This window comes from Dermacentor silvarum, chromosome 1, assembly GCF_013339745.2.
Source record: "Dermacentor silvarum isolate Dsil-2018 chromosome 1, BIME_Dsil_1.4, whole genome shotgun sequence".
NCBI lineage: Eukaryota > Metazoa > Arthropoda > Arachnida > Ixodida > Ixodidae > Dermacentor > Dermacentor silvarum.
The window spans coordinates 206,218,259-206,238,359 of NC_051154.1; the positions used below are offsets into that span (position 1 = coordinate 206,218,259).

The following is a 20,101-nucleotide window of genomic DNA, read 5'->3' on the forward strand; positions in this document are numbered from 1 at the left end:
CATCTACCACAGCTGGGAGGTTCAGCACCAGTAAAAGATAAGAATGGGTACCATAGGTGTGCCCTATTCTCAGTCGGCAAAAGAGCATATCACATCGTCGTGACTTTGATAGTGGCGACCAATTCCCTAACTGGGGTTTGATTGCGTGCAGCTTAATCAAGGTTTCGGCATGCCACTAGTGTTGCCAATAGCTCCTGATCTTTTTACGAAGGAATCACTTCAGGTCTGTGGCTGGGTCTGCTATGAACAAATTGCTAACTTTCGTTACCATGGCTTTAGCCATTTCATCTACTAGCACATTTCCCTCGATGCCTCTGTGCCCAGGCACCCAGCATAATGCAACATGTTGGTTAGACATATAGGTTGTGCATAGCAGCGCGTAAGGGTCGTTGATTATAGGATTTTTGTGTTTCTGTAGTAATTTTGAAGCTTTCACTATACTTAAGGAGTCTGTGAATATAATCGCTTTGGGAAGGTGTGCTTTTCTAGTATTTTTCACAGCCGCCATCACTGCATAGGCTTCTGCAGTGAAGATGCTGGTTTCCCGGTGCAGGACGTCGGATTCTGAGAATGATGGACCAGCAGCTGCATATGAGATGCCGGAAAGTGAATTCGATGCGTCAGTGTAGAATTGTGGGCAAGAGTACTTCCACTGCAGCTCAAGGAAGTGCATACGAATGTGTACCTCTGAAGCGTGTTTAGTAATGTCTGCAAATGACAAATCACACACTATCTCCTGCCACAGCCATGGCGAAAGCGGCTTTGCTGGAGCCATTATTTCATGTGTAGGTAGCGGAATACCCATGTCCTCACTCAATTTCCGTACATGCAGTGAAAAGGGCTGTCTCCCAGAAGGTCGGTTGCGAAAAAGTATACTTGATGTTGTATCGTTTCTCGTAGAATAGCATGGATGTTCACAGTTCGAGCTTACTTTCAGAAAGTATGAGAAACTAGAGTATGTCCTCTGCAGATCAAGAGACCACACATTTGATTCTACATAGAGACTCTGTATGGAATTTGTCATGAAGGCACCAGTCGCGAGGTGGATACCTAGATGGTGCACAGGATCTAGCATCTTCAGGGTGCTGGGTGAAGCAGATTGGTAGACTACAGCACTGTAGTTTAAACGCGAGTATATAAGGCTTTTCTGCAGAGTCATGCGACACTTCCTGTCACTACCCCACGCTGTGTGCGACAGGATTTTAAGGATATTTAGCGTTCTTAGGCATTTACCTTTAATGTGCTTTATGTGAGAAATAAAGGTAAGCTTTGAGTCTAGTATGATACCTTAGAATTTGTGTTCTGCATTCACAGGAACGCGTTCTCCATGGAGTTCAATATTGGGCTCTGGGACCAGCCATCTTTTTCTTGTAAACAGGACACAGCAGCTCTTTTGGGGATTGAGCTTAAATCCATTCTCATTAGCCCACTTAGTTTGTTCAGGCCTAGCTGAACTTGTCGCTCACAGATGGACAGGTTACATGACTTCAATCCTATCTGCACGTCATCAACATATGCACAATAAAATAAACTTCTCGGAATGCAGGAGCGCAATGAATTCATTTAACAATAAAAAGGGTGCAACTAAGGACGCCACCCTGAGGCACTCCAGTTTCCTGCACAAATTGCATAGACAACATGTTCCGAATTCTAACACGGAATGTCCGGTTAGAAAGGTAGCTTTCAATTAAGCTGAACACGGGCCTAGGGTCTGTATTCCCAAGCAACATCTCACGTTGGACCTATTATGAGGGAAAGCAGCCGGCCAATGGCAAAGAGCACATATGAAAGAAAATCTTTGGGAATTCTACCCCAGGGCCCGTAGTACACAAAGCTCTTACGCTAGAATTGTTTCCTAAGAGAAAACTCCGACCAATCATGATGCTAGACATATTATGAGCGAAAGCAGCCGGCTAATGGCACGAAAAGCTTTGTTAACTCAGTCCCAGATATACGAGCTGATGCGAACATTTACCGTCGCGTGACTGGATTATACGTGCCGACGTAGTGATCAAGCACGCCAAGCAGGAGACTTCATCGTCTGTGGCAATAACTTCGCCGCATGCAACGCGGGCTCAAGAGCAACGCGTTAGGTCGTACACGAAGAAATGACTTGCCTTCATGCTCTTGTACAGCTTCTCGGCGAAGTAAAACGGTATGTTGTAGACGCATTTCACTGCATGGCAAGAAAAGGGAGCACAAAATGTGCTTTAAAAGTGTTCTTCAGCCGATAACGCCGCTCTATCACAATAATAAAAGCGGACCGCCAATAAACGCTTAAAATGAACGTTTCTTTGCCTCTATCATCATATTTCCTCTGGAACCATGCGGGATTTCAAAGTATCGTCAGGGCCTTGTGAGACACCCACCAGCAAGAAGCTTGATATTTAATCGCACTTTTAAAAAAGAAGTGATATGAAGAAAATTAGGGCGGAGATGAGTAATGAGATGATGTTTTCTTTTCTTTTTTTTTTTATTGGGTTGGTTCGGTTCAAGCAGGACAGGAGTATTTCAAGGTGTTTATCTTGTAGTGAACTAAGTCGATGATAAAAATACCACTCCGACACAAGATTTCCGCTGAATCAAAAGGACCATAGACTTCGCTTGACATTCCTTTATATATATATATATATATATATATATATATATATATATATATATATATATCCTCCTAAGACCCCTTGTACAATCCATTGCACATTGCCTTCTACATTTTTTATCATTTCACTTTCACGCGATTACACAAAATATTTATCTTGGGTATAAAGTACGGTGCATGTGTAACTGTAAAGAAGTGGTTTACTCATATTCTTGTCATCCGCTTTCGAGGAATTTGACATCCAAGTTGATCTAGACCTCTATGTCGTCCCAGACGGCCAAAAGAAAACTCGAGGTGTGCTTCGAAATCACTAAGACTGCGTGAAAATACCAGACGTGCCAGCCACATGGCAATGTAGTACACGTAGTTCCATCTTCATCTCTGCGTTTAAGCAATGAAATGCAGTTTTTACCGTACCAAACATGAGGAGATGAGACGTTCACGTACATGGAGACTGGAAACTGGAAAGCCAATATCGCACACTTCGGGGAAACATATCGCGATACAGGGGCTAGACTTAGGATTTCTGCTAAGTATCTTAGTTCACTAGTTTTCTTTTTCTTTTTTTGCTGGGGGATGGGCTAGTATGTAAGACATACTTGCAAGTAGAAAAGAGCGCAAAATAAAAAAACGCTCGCAATAGAGAGAGCGGAGATGGCTGAGAGGTAACGCTTACTCCGCTTGATTTATGCATTTGCTAATGAGTCCTAAGACAAATAGTTATCAGTGAATATTTGTAAATAATTAAATCAAACATTGCAATTCGTCAAGCAGCCAGTGCACTCATCTTCATGCAGTTCACCATAGTAGGTGGAACTGCGTGGTTATCTATTGCAAATGATTTCGTTTAAGTTTACTTCAAATGAAAATACAGCTGTTATTTTACAATTACACAAACAAATTGGGATAAAAAACGGGAATATCAACAGGTTTACACAAACACCTTGATCTTGGCGCTTTATGACCCAGCCTGCGCGGAGAGCAGGGCTGCGCAGTATCGAAGATCTATGTATCTTAGATATTACCTTAAGATACTCTATAAGCATCTTGCATCTGTATCATGATACATTTGGCAAGACTTGTATCAGTATCTGTATTTCCGATATATCATACGAAGTATCGCGTATCTTAAGATAGAAGATACAACTATAGCAATATCCACGAAATGCCCAGTCACTGAGGCTAACAGATTACGGCAGGTAAGTCTTATTTTACATGACGACCCTTATATGCTCATTCATATTTATAATAACCGAACACGATTCAGAAAATTGGATGCTGCACGGTGCCTGTCTTAAAATTTAAAAATTATCACTAGGTTACTCTTAAATTATGGTCATTAGAAGAATGTTACAACTGTAGAATTGAAGTCTGCCATTGCTCATACATATCCTTATTTCGGGAACTTTGTACTTAGAACCGCACTGCTCCACAACTACATTGTTAGCAAAGAAAAACAAATTACTTTCAAAGGTAAGAAACACGTTCTTAAAATTTAAAAAAAAATTTCAACGTTTATGCTGAAAGAGAGAGTTGTTCTTGATCTTAACAGAATTCTTTTCCATATAGTAAAGTAAAAAATATGTCATCAATACTGTGAGCGAAATTAGATTTGTTCGTCTCTACTATACTCAACATTTGCGTGCAGCTTCACCAGCCGCGTAACGTGACGTAAGTATAGGCATATAGATATCACGCGCAGATCAACTGGTCTTAATTCCTGAAAAAAAAATAAAGCGGCTCTCCGAGAAGTGAGTCATGTCACTCACACCCTGGCTAAATGCAGGGTATCCCAACTATCATGCACCAAGATTTAAAAAATATGTAAATGCCACGTAGCTGGACAGAACCAAGGTAATGGTGTTTGCCGTCGCTTGGAGATACTCAGATTATTTTTTGCATTCCGCCTAATTACATAATTAGACTTAATCAACTTCTCAAATATTACAAAGTGTCAATGAGAAAATTGTAGAGCAACATGAAAAGCTCCCGATACAGCTTTCTCTTGCTCAATACGTGCTTTATAAAAGTGTTTTTCCGAACGAAGACAACTCCCTTTGTCGATCTAAACGCTGGCTCCAGTGACGTGCATGGTTCGACCACTGTCGGATTAACTGCAGTGACTCCATAGATGCACACTCTACGTGGATAGATTCGAATCTGGAGCCTGTCGTTTATGTAAGTGTAAGCACTGAGCTCCAATATAAACACCAGACTGTTGTCGTCCAGCGAAGTTGTTTAGCGTAACCCTGCATGAGATGCTTCCGGCTACCTTCAGTACTTAACTGCAGCCAAAGTATAGAAAGTACATAGCACATCTGTTCTCTAAAAGTGTGCTTCTCTGTAACAGCAACCGGAGTCAGTATGCCACCCTATGGCGAAGCTGCAGTTCCTCTGGCACTGTACGAAGTCTACGCGGTGTAGAGGTCTCGTTGCTCTTGAAGCCAGGGACACTATAGGAATTGCGTCAAATCGGGGCCCTGACACATTAAAGTGCAAGACTTTGTTGCCACATACGGCACCTGCGCGTTCATAGATCCAGATATCACCTTAGGGAGCTCATTATGGTGAGAATCTTTTCAAGGGTCTTTCCAAGCTATAGATTCAACGAAGCAGCAAATTTAACAGCAGATAATCACCAAGTGGCAACAAGTACAAGAGCCCAAGATAGCCGACAATCTTTCGTTGGTCGATTGGGCTTTTCTCGCCTGTGGTTTTACGGTTCTTATCAAAACTTAAGACTATCGGCCATTGTTGTGAAACTGCAAATGTGTTTGTAGACATCAAAAGGAAAATCATCTTTCTTTGCCAGGTTTCTTGAAATAGTATTCTGTGCGCCGCGTTGGCCCCATTGACATTTCGTTCCTGCGTAAACTTAAGAATGGACACTTTGTTTTTATTCAGTCATGCATGGTGTCTGCGATAGCAAAACTTTCGAGCCTAAAACGCCTTCACGGAAGTGTCTACACGTAGCACACAGGACAGGACATCGATGACTACCCACCTATCGCGAGAAAACCCTTGCGCAGGTCTCCGCTCATCTCCTTCGAGATGGCCTCGACGATGGTCTGATTCGTCAGGGCGTTGTACTCGCGAAACACGAGCAGCAGCTGATCGTAACTCTGGCTTGCCAGGATCTGGTTGAACACCGACTCGTCGGTGCCCCAGCGCTGGACGCCCGCTTGCTGCAAGTGCTGCGTGAAATAAGGGACCGCGAAGTGATAAGCGCGGCCATTTGCGGAAAGCAGATTGTGTGTGTGAAGAAGCAACTCTTGTTCTTTCGTAAGCAGCGCTATCTCGAGGTCAGTGAAATACGACGGACAAGTAACGTTGCACCAATATCAACGGTCATGTTCATCTGTATTTTCGCAGAGAAAGCAGGGTACCCACTGTATATTTCGTAATTGTAAAATACCTTCTTTTACAGCGAAGCTGTATACCTCTCGTTGGTCGGAAAATTTTGTGGCGTAAACACAAAACGCCATACCCAATACCAGCTGTGCGATAGCTTCGCCGAGCTGGGGGAGAGAGAGCTGAGAAAGAGAGAGAGTGAAAGCAGAGTATAAAAATAGCATCGCGCAGCATAGCGGATGCGAGGTGAAGAGGAGGAGTGAGGCATGTGGTGGTGGGACGCGTAGAGCTGCTTCCGACGCCGAACGCGCCTGGTGCCCGTGAGTGCAACCGATGCCTCTGGTGGCGGCTCGGCAGCTGGTTTCGATCAGACAACTGGACACTAGTTGCTTCCGAAAGACTGAAGCGAGAGCTAGGGAAGCTGAAACCAAGCGTCGCAGAAGAGAACATCCCGAGTTTAGATTGAGGGAAGCCGAGAGTTCGCGTAGGCGAATAAATGAAGATCCGGAGGCTTGTGAAGGTGGCCGGTTGAATTCATCGCGATACTACGCAGAACATCGCAAAGAAATCCTGAGCGCCAGGAAACTAAGTGTGTGGTTTGCCACTACTTTACTAGGATTTCCCCAGCTCCGCTGGTCTCTGGTGTTTGTGGTAGCAGAGCCACGCATAATTTTTATAGCGAAGCTGTATACCTCTCGTTGGTCGGGAAAATTCGTGGCGTAAACACAAAACGCCAGGTTAACAATGAAGGCAAACAGCATATCTTTCTTTGCAATCACGCATACAGCATATATATATATATATATATATATATATATATATATATAATGTAACGAGCATACAAGAGGCAGTTCGAAAGCAGAGGAGGACGAAGTGCTTCTAGGCCGGATTGCGCGGTCACCATCATCCATCTCCTAAATAAAGTCATTTCTGCACAACTCTCCGTAACAGTTGTGGTGGAGGTGCTGGGTAATCGACACCCGAAGACGGAGGTTATACCGCAAGTGCTTCGTCGAAGCCGCCGCCTTGCTGGACTTCCACCGAACCCAGAGGAGTTGGAGATGTCCCGCGACGCAGAACAGCAACGGCCTGTTCCAGCCCCTGCCAGTTCTGTCCAGCAACTACGAGATGCATGTCCCTTCGCCGGAAAGCCGGGCGAAGACGTTGATGAATTCCTCATTCATTACAAACGGGTGAGCCCCTACAACAAGTGGAATAACACTTCTCAGCTTTCCAACGTTGTGTTTTTTCTTACGGATACCGCGTTGGTGTGGTTTGATAACAACGAGGAGACATTCACAACATGGGAAAGATTTGTTTCGCAAATCAAAGAGCGCTTCGGTGACTCCGTGACGAAAAAGAAAAGGGCAGAGCAGACGCTTTCACAACGCGCGCAAGTGCCGGGAGGAACATGCATGACCTACATTGAGGAAGTGTTAAAACTCTGCAGGATGGTGGACTCTGGCATGTCCGAGGAAGACAAAGTCGGTCACATCCTAAAAGGAATCGCCGAGGACGTTTATAGCTTTCTGATCGCTAAAGACAACCTGGCCTCCGTCGCCGACGTCATCCGGCACTGCCGCACGTTCGAGCACCTTAAGACGAGGCGCGTTACGCCGAAGTTTGGTAGATTAGCCAACGTTACGACCGTTGCAAGCATAGATAACGACCAGTCGCTCGATCTTGCTTCAACGATCCGTCAAATAGTTCAAGAAGAGCTCAGCCTGCACTCACAAGTGATTCACCGCGATACTCATCACCCATGCTCGACACCAACTGTTGAAACAATCGTTTCATCCTTCTCCGCGTATCCAACGGATTATGGACTCCCGCCTCGACAGCCACCACTTGTGTACGAAAGCGGCGCTCCCTCTGACGCTCGATCACGATGGGCAGAGCCACGTTATTATCGCCAAGGCCCCGTGACTTATGATGCCGGGACGCGACCAGAGCAACGTCGACCCTACTACCAGGACCTCAATTACGACCGATACAGCCGATCCCAGCGAACACCGGAGGCGAGTTACCCAAAAGAGAACGACCTCGCTCACCGCCCACAGAGAGCAAGCATTGGTTTTGAGGAGTATACAGTGAACCGCGACCCTCCCGTGTGCTACAGCTGCGGTTCCACGGGACACATAGATCGTTACATTTGCGTAGTTAAATATAAACACCATGTGTGGTGTTTATATATATATATATATATATATATATATATATATATATATATATAATCCAAGAAGCCAACAGTGACACCAAGGACAACATAGGGGGAATTACCTGTACTTAATTGAATTAAAAAATGAAACATTAATTAAAATGAAAATGGATGAAAAAACAACTGGCCGCAGGTGGGGAACGAACCCACGTCTACGCATTACGCGTGCGATGCTCTCACCATTGAGCTACCGCGGCACCGTTTTCCCAGTCCACTTTCTGGGAGTGTATATATATATATATATATATATATATATAGTTGTGCATAAGGAAATCACGTTGTACCCGGTAGTATAATGAAGAGAGGACGAACCAAGCTTTGACGAAGGCTGGACCATCAGGCGAAACGTTGCAAAATACATTATACTGTGCTAATACAACGTACGTCGTCCTCTCTTTTCTTTTATATATATATATATATATATATATATATATATATATATATATATATATATATATACGCGCACATAGTGACGTCACCACGCTTTCATATAAAAAAGGGAGACCCGTCTAGCAACTCATTCAGTTCATTCTAAGGCTGCTATGGGTAGACCACGGCAATCAAAGACACCAGAAGAACAGCGTGAATACAATGCTCGACCATGTGTGGTGTTTGATACAGCTTCGCTGGACATTCACGTTCGCAGGGCTGGATGGCGGCCAATTTTTTTTTTTTTAATTTTAGACTGTGTACAGTGAAACACTTTGCTTTCTGTTTGTGTCCCGTGCTTCGTGTACTCAATTAGAAGACTTGTTTCACTCCGTCTGGCTCAAACACGGCGGCCGTGAAGAGGATGGCTTCTATTTAACGAAATAAAGTTCACGAACACAGCGATTACATGCTCCCGTCGCCTAAAGCGGATCAAGTGGGCTTGTCGTGCTGAACGTTACCTGCAACGCTTCCGTAAAATCTAGCGCCGGTCCAGCTGAGTGAGCATCGAGTCGTGCTTTGTGCGCCACGCAGACTCTCAGAGTGGCGGCCTCTATGCACGTATTTCGGAGGCCACAGCAGGCAATACATATACCCTATCGAACGACGCCGATGTTGTGCGAATCACAAAGGAGAGGTTGCAATTGAGAAGATGCCAGTGATCTGCTATGAGAGACCGCTGCTGTCGCAGGAAATGAGTTCAAAGCCGGAGGAATCGCTAAAATCAGCTCTCTCTCTCTCTCTTTCTTTCTCTCTCAGTGCAATCGTGAAAACGGTTTTACCCTAAACGGGAAACCGTGTCGCTGACGTATTCATTAAACTACCTCTGAAAAGATTCTCAGGGATTGGCGACATGCGTTTAAGATAGCTGCCTCGTGGCTCAACTAACGAATGCGTCCTCGCTTTTTAGTCATCCAAGAAACGAAATACGGCACCAAAAGTAGTGAAAAAAAATGTCTGATAGCAAAAGCTGGGTACACTCACGTGAGCGTCGTTCCTCGCTCGACTGGGGTCTGGAGTTACACCTTCCTCGCGGCTCGCCTATATAAATCAGGCGAAGAGCTTGTTAGGCACATTCGAATGTCCAACATGACATGATTTGCATAATGTGTGGTAAGTGATTAGACATCAGGAATTTGTAATTCGTTGCTGGGTTCTAGATTGTATTTTTTTTATTCTCCTCGTGGAGAAGCTTGGAACTCACGTTGCACATGGAGATCAAAAGTCTTCGAAAGTGGCCAGACGTTTCACTTCTGATGTCCTCCTCCAGATCTCGGCCAAATACTGCAGAGAAAAACAACGCGGTGAAGACATGTATTTAACTACAACACATCTGCAACTGACCACCGCTAGGTCGTATACAGTAAGTCGGGCTTGCTTTAACTAGGAATTGAATTTTTCGGCATCTATTTTTGATATTCGACAGGCAATTCGGCAGTTATCGGCAACTACTTTTTATGGTGAGCTTTTCAATCGTTGTTAGCACTTTGTTGCGTTGGAAAATTGGTCGTCGTTATTTACAACGGGAAGCGAACACTGGCACGGGAGACTTTGATGTTGGAAAGGCAATGAGACACATGAATTGCAGTTGAAATATATTTTTAAGTGGTTGGACATATACCGGATGTTTTTTTTTAGACCATACATAATGTTTAACAATCGCCTGTGACAGATAGCATAATTCTAGTCATTAAGCTAAATTATACAGAAGGACATAACTTGCATGCCAATTCGAAATGCATAATCTATAATTAACAAAACTAATTAGCTTTTTAATTATTTATATTACGGCACATATTGGAATTTACGAATTGCAGCCGGTCAGTTGATAAGGCGTATTCACTTGGAATGAATTTTTGAGGATGACGCCAGTTTCGAAAAATTCATTCCAAGTGCATGCGACGAAATACATGGGCGTTCCACTTACTTTTGTGCTTCAATGTGTAAAATGGCGGTTGATAAAAGAGTAAGAGGAACAGTAGTGCATGTTTATCGCGAGTTTCACTGCGCATATTTCGAAACCCGCGCGGTCCTCAGAATTCATTCCGAGTGAATATGCCTTCAAACTGACCAGCTACAATTCTTAAATGGCAATATATGCCATAAAGTAACTAACTGAAATTTTATTTAGCGACTTTTTTGTTAGTTTGTCGATTATGCATTTTGATTTCTCGTGCGAGTGATGGCCACCGCTTCGAGTAATCCAACTCGGGGACTAAAAGTATGCTATCTGCGACAGGCGATTTTCTTTTGCAAAAGCGTCGAATGGCCCATTAAGCGAAAAAGCCGGCATCTGTCCTCTGCATATAGCAGCAAAACTGCACCTAAACTCGCATCGTCATTGGCTGCGACGCCACGTCACGAGCGCGCCTCGACGGAGCAGAGCGGACGAAAGGGAACACCTCCTGCCGCAATAGTGCGCCAGGTTTTACGTGAGGGGAGAGGGCATCGACGCGACGTCACGTCACCCTCGCTCCAGTGTTGCCAGGTTTGGCTATATATAGCCAAATTGGCCTACGGGAAAATTTTTTTGGCGTCGACTTGGACGAGTTGGCTATATTTGGGCTACCGAAAATCTGCGACTTGGCTGTGTTTGGGCTATAAGTGGCGCCCTAATCCACGTTCCAGAGGTGGCTATGATCGGGTAGAAGAAAATCTCGAAGGCTGTGTTTTAGATGGCTGAGCCGGCCGCGTGGCTGTGCGTGTGTGCGTGCGCGAAATGATCCCCTCCCCCCCCCCCCCCCCCCCACCTTTCCTTCCCTCCCAGCGCTGTTGTCTGAGCCGGTGGCTTTGGTCTTTCATGCACTTAAACTTACACCCTGCTTGACCGTCAGGCACCCGATCCCCGGACATCGGGATGAACCTGGGAGTAGTGGGTTTTTCATAGTACACTATACTAACATGGCTATGCTCAGGAAAGGAGAGCAATAACATAGGGTCGGGGCCGTCGGGCGATCGTGGCGCCGAAATGAAAGAAGGGAAGCACGGGTGCATGACACGCTTCAGTGTGTGTCGTGCACAGCTTTCGACCTACTCCACGTATCAGGCGCGTAGCTTTACTGCCATTTTCCTTTTCCTGCTCGATGAATTTTTCTTCGTGCTTAGATTCGAGATTGATTTCTATAGGTTGGACGTAAGATTGGATCCACCTCAGAGAGGAGAACCGAAACATGGGGAAGTGGGCCAAGTATGCGAGAACGTATAAAAAAGAATGGGAGCAAGACCCCGAGCTAAAGGAGGGCTCTGGTGCTTCTAGATGGTTTGCCCGTAACGTCATGGATGCAGATACTGATTCTGCCAATATCGAAACATGTTTTCCACGATGACATCAGTGCACCACGTCACATGAACTTCACCCACCGTGTTAGCTTAGCTTGTGAGGTGTCGTGCTGCTGGCTCGAAGATGCGGGTTTGATTCCCGGCAACGGCGGCCGCATTTCGATCAAGGCGAAATGCAGGAACACCGGTGTACTTAAGATTTAGGTGTACGTTAAAGAACCCGATGGGGCCAAAATTAATCCGGAGTCCCCCACAGCGTCATGCCTCCCAATCATATCGTGGTTCTGGCACGTAAAACCCCAGAAATTATTAGCTTTAGAATAGGGGCCTCAAACGTATTGGAGCCCCAAAGAAATCGCGTCGAAGCCACTGCGCATGCGCACTACGGAAACTGTGTTTGAGTTTTGCGTCGGGCACGCTATTTCATCGATTTAGCGGGTGCCCCAAAAGCTTTCATCAACAAACATGGCGGCGCCCATCGATGCGGCGGCTCCAACCTAGCACAAAACTGTGCTCGATTCGTGGTAACGTGTGAAGTTCGTAAGCTGGAAGAAGTGATTGCGGTTATCGCTTTCTCTCAGCTAACATGTGTAATGAAGATTGATTCATGAAACGTCGATGCTTCCGAATTCAATTGTCGACTTCATGGCTCGTAGGCCTATCACGGATTGACTTAGCTGGGTGAAGGTGCGTAAAGTTGGTCACTCAAAACTAAGCGCGATAAGTTGCATGCTGCTAATAGAATAAGTTCTAAATTGTAATCAAAGGCGAGAACAGGAAAGTATAAATTACTTTTCTTATCATAAAATGGTATATTTTATTTTATTATTTATAACAGATTTTCTTTGATGCCGTAGGGACGCTGTAAACGCAACACGCTATCCGCAAACGCAAAACGCCTATTCCAAAACTCTTCATTCCTGCATGCTCCAACGCTAACACCTGCAAAGCTCTTTTGGCCCTAAACTTTAGGGGCCCCTATTCATAAACGTTACTAGCCATCAACATGGTTTGCTTTTTGACAGTAACCGGTTTTCACAGCATTACCACTGTTATCAATTAAAAGCTGTCGCTGCTTTTACCATTTCGAGCAAGTTAGTTCGGGACGTGCTCGTCGCCGAATACAACTGCGCGCTTCTTACACTAGTGTGCCGGTTTGCGCAGTAATCTTTTAAAGCTCCGCTTACACTGATTCAGACAGTGAGTGGCATCTGTTGCCTGTCCCTTTTCTTAACGCATGTTCTTGGCGTGCTAGAGACCTAAGATGGCGGCGAGGTTGATGTAAATTGACACTATATAGGTAGTGTGTGTCCCAGCTAATCCGGGCCAAGCTAATTGAAAAACAAAAACAAAAAAGCAGAAAACAAGATAGGACGATGAGACAAATAACGCGAGATATCATAGCGCGAAAGACTTGTTTTAGCTCATCAAAAAAGAAGCCGTGAACACGTCGCCGTCGCAGATCGCTGGACAGCTGAACTTCTACGCCGTAGGCAGAGATAACGTGAGAGATCGATGACGCTGAACATTATTTTGTGTTCACGGCAGCTAAAAAGCAGAGTTAATAGTTAACATTACTGTAAATAACTAAAAATAATAACTTAGTAATATCTGTCATAAAATAAAAGCACTGATTCGCTCTCTACAGCGATTCGCCGGAAGTTAAGAGCTTCCGGGGCCAACCAAAAAGTGTTCTGTGCTAGCATGATGTCGCTGTTGATGTAAACGACCGACCGTCACGGCGGCACGGACATTTTGTTACAACGGGTTGTGTAAAAAAAGGATTGGCGTAGTCGAATGTGAAAATATATATACAGAAATAAAATTGCAAATAAAAATGGCTATATTTGGCTGCGAAATATTTACCTACTAGATCTAAGCATACGCCCATTCTAAACGTCCTCCGAAATTTCAGAAACATATCGATAATCCGTGATTTGCATAAACGAGATCCACAATGCGTGTTATTTCGCTAATTGCAAACTAACTAGTTGAGCATTTCTTCTCTTTTCCACAGCGATAACCAATTTGTTTATATACGTCATTATTGCGTTCTAACCTGCCTCCCACACTTCTCCCATAACAACTCCGCTATTCCGGGCTGTGGGTATGCGACAAATAATTAAGCTCCGCTTATGCATAGGAAGGCTCGCGCTATGCTTTCAGTTGGTAGGGAGATTATGGAAAGCAGAGGACGTCTCGGTCGACGCCAGCCGAACCGCCGAGTCCCCCAAGGAGCGGTGCGTGCCTCTCGAACGTGCGTTATTCGGTCCTTTAAAGGGGAAACTCACTGCCGTATTCACACGCCCGCCTTTACTCTCTTCCTTCGGCTCACCGGGAAGGCGCGCTTGAGAAACAGCTCTTCATTCAGGTCCCACTCTGAGTGGACGCTGAAAGTGTCCGAATACGAAACACCTACGAAACGCTCGGTTCCGGAACAGAGAAGTGGCGTACCGAAGTGCACTGATAACGTTAGTCGAGAAGAGAGGCACTACCCTCCAACACGGTGGACCCGAGGAGGAGCTTCAAGTGTGAAGGCGCGTTCGCGAAACACGGTGGTCCATTTTTGAAGGGTGGTGATCAATGAATTTAAGTATTCAGGAAATTTAATTTCAAAATCTCACTGTCGTGGTAGGTCTCCTTGATCTTCCTGATATCGTCATTGCTTCGCGTGCACAGGATCTCTACAAGGCAGTCCTCGTCGGTGCCGATACCCTTCATGGCACTGCGCAGCTCGCGCGCCAGGTACTCGTGCATCGGGTACAGCAGGCCTACCATGGTGGACTCCAAGTTACTACGAAGCTCAGATTTGATGTCCTTGATCAGGTCCTGCGGAGTACAACGCGCCGCGATTTCAAGTATAGTCAGCAGAATGACTCGGTCACGCCGGCCCGAACCCTGCGACCAGCTCTCAAAGGTATATGCTGAGTCAGAGTAACTTCAACCGCATTCGGTAAGCGCAACCATAGGTGTGATGTGCATACTGGTGCTTTGATGCTTGGATGAGTGCTGTTGCAAGGCCGATTGAAGGAGATGCTTGAAATGGCTCTGAACAAGACGTAAATTTAATTGCTAACAAACAAAATATGCGACCATTAAAGAATGCAAGTGCACTTACCCGGCCGAACATCTGCTTGTATGTGGTGACAATATCCAGCCTCTGGGTGGAAATTCGTGAGCAGAGGACATTGATAATGGTATCTTCGTCTGTGCCTAAATAAGAAAAGTGGGAGTGTGGAATGGTGAGAGGCGCCTCGCATGATTCCATTGACCTGTCTTCATACACACGCTGCAGGAGGTGCTGTAGAATGCAGATGTAAACCTACCGAATCCTTTCATAGCCTTCCTTAGTGTCTGAGCGTCCTGCTTTGCGTCGAAGCTTGGGTACGGCCTCAGCGTTCCTTGCTGCGCAAGAAAAACAAAATCAAACGAAAACGTTGTGACTAACGTTGCTCAGCTTTCTAAATAGCACAATAATTTATTGAACCGAAGTGAAACAATGCATCGCCGTTTGCTAATGGGCGACTCCACTCTGGAGCAGAGGCAAAAGTTTAAAAGAGCGTCTAGCCCTTTTTTTTTTTATCGAAGCTACGGTTTCGTTGGTTGTGCTACTTTTCAAATAGTATCATGATTGCAAGCGTTCTGATCACTGCACCATGTGCGCCCGCTCAGCATTGGCAACGCCTGGCATGCTCGACTACCAGTACGTCACCATTCTGGCCTCTTCTTCATTCCTCTTTCACGCAGATGGCCATTTGAACGGGCTCTGTTCACCTATATAAAGAAAACCATAATAGCTACCCTACGTGACGCAATTATGCGGGAGTGTACCTCATAAGTATAGTATTATCCCCGTAACCGAATATAGCTCCTCGAATATAGCTTCACACAAACGTGCGCCCTATTCAAGGTGCTATGACGACGAGCGAAGAAAATCAAGAAGCGAAATTTGCTGGTACGCTTACGCAGGATTTGTAGGTGCCTCCCGTCCCGCCGGATCTCGCGTTGTAGCTGGAAGGCTGCGAACAAATCACATTTGAAATATTTAACGGAGGAATATGGCCATAAAGTATAAACTCTACGCGATAAATCGTTATTGAGAGAACCACCTAGGGTTCTTGACTGCGCACCTAAAGCATGGTAACCACGCGTTTTTGCATAAAATCTCTATCTGAATGCGGTCGTCGTGGCTGGGAATCGAACCTATGGCATCGTGCTAAGCAGCGCGGATTGAGTAAGTAGAGCAACTGTGAAATGAAAGCCATGAGTTCGAATACAGGTCTATTGGTAACGTTCAGTTTCTGTTAACCTTATTTTCTTCGAATCTTTATTGCTCGTTTTTTACCTGTCCAAACAGCATATCTCTTCTTCCTATTTTCACGCAAAATTAGGTCCCTGGTATTGACAGGGCCTGCTTACATGTGAAGATTCCATGTCTATTTTCTATTCTTACTACTTACTACCACCTGAAAGAATCAGTTGCGACCCCCACTCCATTCTACTCTGTCGCTAACCCAACTAAACGCCCTCGTTTTTGAACATTTAGACTTATCGCATAGTGCTCTACCCACCAACTAAGCAATTTCACGGCTGCATGTTTTAATCGAGCGCCCATGGCATTTGTAGCCTCGATGAAGACAAGTCCCATTGTTGAACGGCTGGCTCGAGAAACATCCCTTCTTCCAGCAATGTTGATCTTTTCACGTGAATTAAATAAATAAGCGGCCACGTGCAACGCGAGCGGGGTGCAGGTAGCGATGTGATAAGCGGAGGGGACGGGCGTGACCACACGCTTGAGTTCACCTCGCTCCGTTATGTGAAAAACGAGCGCAGCCGTCGGCGCAGAAACTAGACGTGTGGTGGTCCATATACTCTGTAAATGGACTTATATAAATCTTACGTTACGTTTCGCCCATTTGTCGCCTCGTCACAATGTGGGCTTGGGAGACGCCGTAGTGGAGGGCGCCAAAATAATTTTTACCACGTGAGGTTCTTGAATGTGCACCCAAAGCATTGCATTCCACCTTTGTCCGAATGCGGCCGTCGCGGATGGGAATTGAACCCTCGAGCTCATCGGCAGGACACCATAGCCACTGAACCAGCGTGGCGGATATCTTCAACAGCAGCTCAAAGTTGTAAGAGCACAATTCTACAAACCGTCTGCGCGAATCATTTGCGCAGACTTGTTGTGTTCTTGTCTGGACTTATTACTTACACACTGTCGATGCAGCAAAAGTAGTTTATAGAAATCGTCTATAGACCGCTCGCAGACATTACGGATCAAAGTCTACTGACTTTTGATGTATTGATGGACAAAATATGTGTAAGGTAATGCTAGGTGCCAGGTGGAATATTTGAGGAGGGCCCTCAGTAGGTTGTATATTTTAACAAAAGAGTCTTCCAATGATATCGACAGCCTCAGTCACCTATATTCACAAAAGCTTCTTGTACTACCCGTGTGCCGAATCCAATTGCTCCACCCAAGGTGAATTATCTGGTGCTTCCGCACAATCTGAACAAATTTGCCTTGATTTCTTTCCATCCCGTTGTTGGGCTAGTTCGTGCATGATTTTTCTTTTTTTTATTATTATTATTACTGGAATAGTGGCGCAGAAAAAGACCAGGGTCGACAGAACTAACATGGACAGGCTCGCTGCCATGTTGTGCGCCTGCCCATGTTGGTTCTGTCGTCCTTGGTCTTTTGCTGCGCCAAAATACTGGCCAAAAAATTGCCGGTTTGTTCACGATGGATATAATTCATCTCTTTTGCTTCAACTCTTCCCGGACGACTCTCAATTATAAGTATTCGCAAACAAATGACAAGTCAACCCAATCTTAATTCGTTGCCGAGCCTATGAACTCGCCGTTTTTGGGGATTAAAAAAGGCCAACACACACGAGCGCTGTTAGCGTTACGACGACAAAATTATAGCTTTGCTACCTTATAACACTGCATCTGCCAATGCTGTACAGAGCAATTTATGAGAGGCTGCGTGCTCACCCGTCCTGCGTCGTAATTAGTGCTGGATCCACCGTAGCTGGAACCCTGGCCACCGCCGTAACCGCCGCCCCGATCGCTGGCGTAGTCACGGTCTCGTTCACCACCGTAACCACCGCCCCGATCACTAGCGTAGCCGCGGTCCCGCTCACCGCCGTAACCACTACCCTTGTCGCTCCCGTAACTGCCCCCTTGTCCACCATAGCCGCTTTGGGGGGGAGCTGGAGGATAGGTGCTGGATACTGGTGGTGGGCTGTACGGCGGTGCGCTGTACGGCGCGGTGACGTATTCTCCAGACGACTGCCGACTTGGCGGGCCTCCGTACGATGGCGCCGGCGGTGGTCCGTAGGATGAAGAAGGAGCAGGAGGAGCTCCGTAAGGCGGCGGTGGCCCGTACGAAGGCGGAGGAGGAGCCCCGTATCCGTCCGCTTCGGACCGATAGCCTCCGCCTGATCCCGGCATGCCTCCCGGTTGCGGCATACCGCCTGGTTGTGGCATACCGCTTGGTTGTGGCATACCGCCAGCAGGTGCGCCTTGCCCGTACGATGGAGGGCCACTTGGTGGTTGCCCGTAGCCTGGGAAGCGCAGCAAGCAGTCGCTTACCTTAGGCTGGCCGGCCTCGCGAATTCGCGAGGCCTGTCACACCTAAGCACGGACCGCAGCTGCATGGTCGCCGGCAAGCGATGGAGCGACGCGATAGCACAGCCGAGGTGCCAGCCAATCATAAGCCGTCACATGTGCTCGGTCATTTACTAAGCAGTGCCCGCTCTAGCGTTCACAGCACTAAAAGGTTTAATGAAGCAGAGTTTCGTAACTGACGCGATTGGTGTTTCTCGAATCAGTCGAATCAGCTTGAAAGCACAAGCGCTTTGATGGAGACGTCTGGCCGCGGTGCCTTAGTGGCTATGGCGTTGTGCTGCTAAACCACAGGTCACGGAATTCCGATAGAAGCGAGAAATATCCGGATAGTTATGGTGCACGCTGATATAACTTCAGCTCGTCAAAATTAACTTTGGTACGTATTCAGAAAAACGTTCGTACGCTAGAACTGTTATAGTTCCGCCGTGGTTGCTCAGTGGCTATGGTGTTGGGCTGCTGAGCACGAGGTCGCGGGATCAAATCCCGGCCACGGCGGCCGCATTTCGATGGGGCGAAATGCGAAAACACCCGTGTACTTAGATTTAGGTGCACGTTAAAGAACCCCAGGTGGTCCAAATTTCCGGAGTCCCCCACTACGACGTGCCTCATAATCAGAACTGGTTTTGGCACGTAAAACCCTATAATTTAATTTTTTTCCAGCCAATCGGAAGAGTTCCACCCAGCCAATCGTGCGGTTGGAAATGTTAACGATCAATAGCAAGCAGCTCTTACGAACAAAAAATCTCGATTCAGCCCTTGGAGCCCTCTTGAGCGTTTTTCAGAGCCCTAGTGTCGCTTTGGGACCTAAAGTAAAATCATTCAATGAGACCTCTCCGCTCGGACTTGCACATGATTCCACTCCCGTATAAATCGACCCTCATTAGCTAGACTTCGCAGGCATCCCCTCGTGGTATCGACGTCAGGCCTTCATTTAACAGGACGAGGGATAACACAGTGATTCTATAGGTCCATTCGATTCACCTGAACTATCTGCACTAGTTCACGAGGTTCTGCACTTCACTATTCGTTTCGCCAGCTCAACGTGGCAGCATCTGCACGTCGCAATTCGTTTCACTCACTGCAGGCATCGTGCAGGACGAGATCACAGCCTTCCCTGCACTCGTCAGAGGGTAGTGCAGTGTTCGTGCAGGAGGTGCCGGTTCCGCACGAGCAAGAACTGGCATGGAAATGGCGGGGACTAGTTCACAAAGTGCAGGGCGAATCAAACGGACGTGACACTCCAGTTATTTTTCTTGCCGCGCTTCGTCAATAGCCCGGGCAGCGGTCCGCGTACACGTGATCACCATGATCTGCCGTCCGTGAGTGGTCGATGATAAGAAAGGTATAAAAAATTAATGGAATTTTACGTGCCACAACCACGATCTGATTATGAGGCACGTCATAGTGGGAGACTCCGGAATAAATTTGGACCACTCGGGGTTCTTTAACGTGCACCTAAATCTAGGTGCACGGGTGTCTTCGCGTTTCGCCATCATCGAAATACGGCCGCCGTGGCCGGGATTCGATCCCGAGACCTCGTGCCTATAACAGCCCAACACCATAGCCCCTAATCAACCACGGCGGGTAAA

The 20,101-nt window shown here is 46.3% G+C and overlaps 1 protein-coding gene across 1 annotated transcript in view; it reads right to left on the reverse strand.

The window, feature by feature from the left end:
* LOC119436601 (annexin A4-like) overlaps positions 1-20,101 on the reverse strand; it is a 34,651-nt gene that overhangs the window by 12,210 nt on the left and 2,340 nt on the right. The window contains exons 3-11 of the mRNA XM_049659645.1: positions 17,877-18,448; positions 15,842-15,895; positions 15,203-15,281; positions 14,995-15,089; positions 14,501-14,705; positions 9,802-9,881; positions 9,582-9,638; positions 5,604-5,793; positions 2,118-2,176 (exon numbers count right to left, since the gene is read on the reverse strand). Of these exons, the coding sequence (XP_049515602.1) occupies positions 2,118-2,176; positions 5,604-5,793; positions 9,582-9,638; positions 9,802-9,881; positions 14,501-14,705; positions 14,995-15,089; positions 15,203-15,281; positions 15,842-15,895; positions 17,877-18,448 (1,391 nt within the window). The remainder of the gene's footprint in view (positions 1-2,117; positions 2,177-5,603; positions 5,794-9,581; positions 9,639-9,801; positions 9,882-14,500; positions 14,706-14,994; positions 15,090-15,202; positions 15,282-15,841; positions 15,896-17,876; positions 18,449-20,101) is intronic.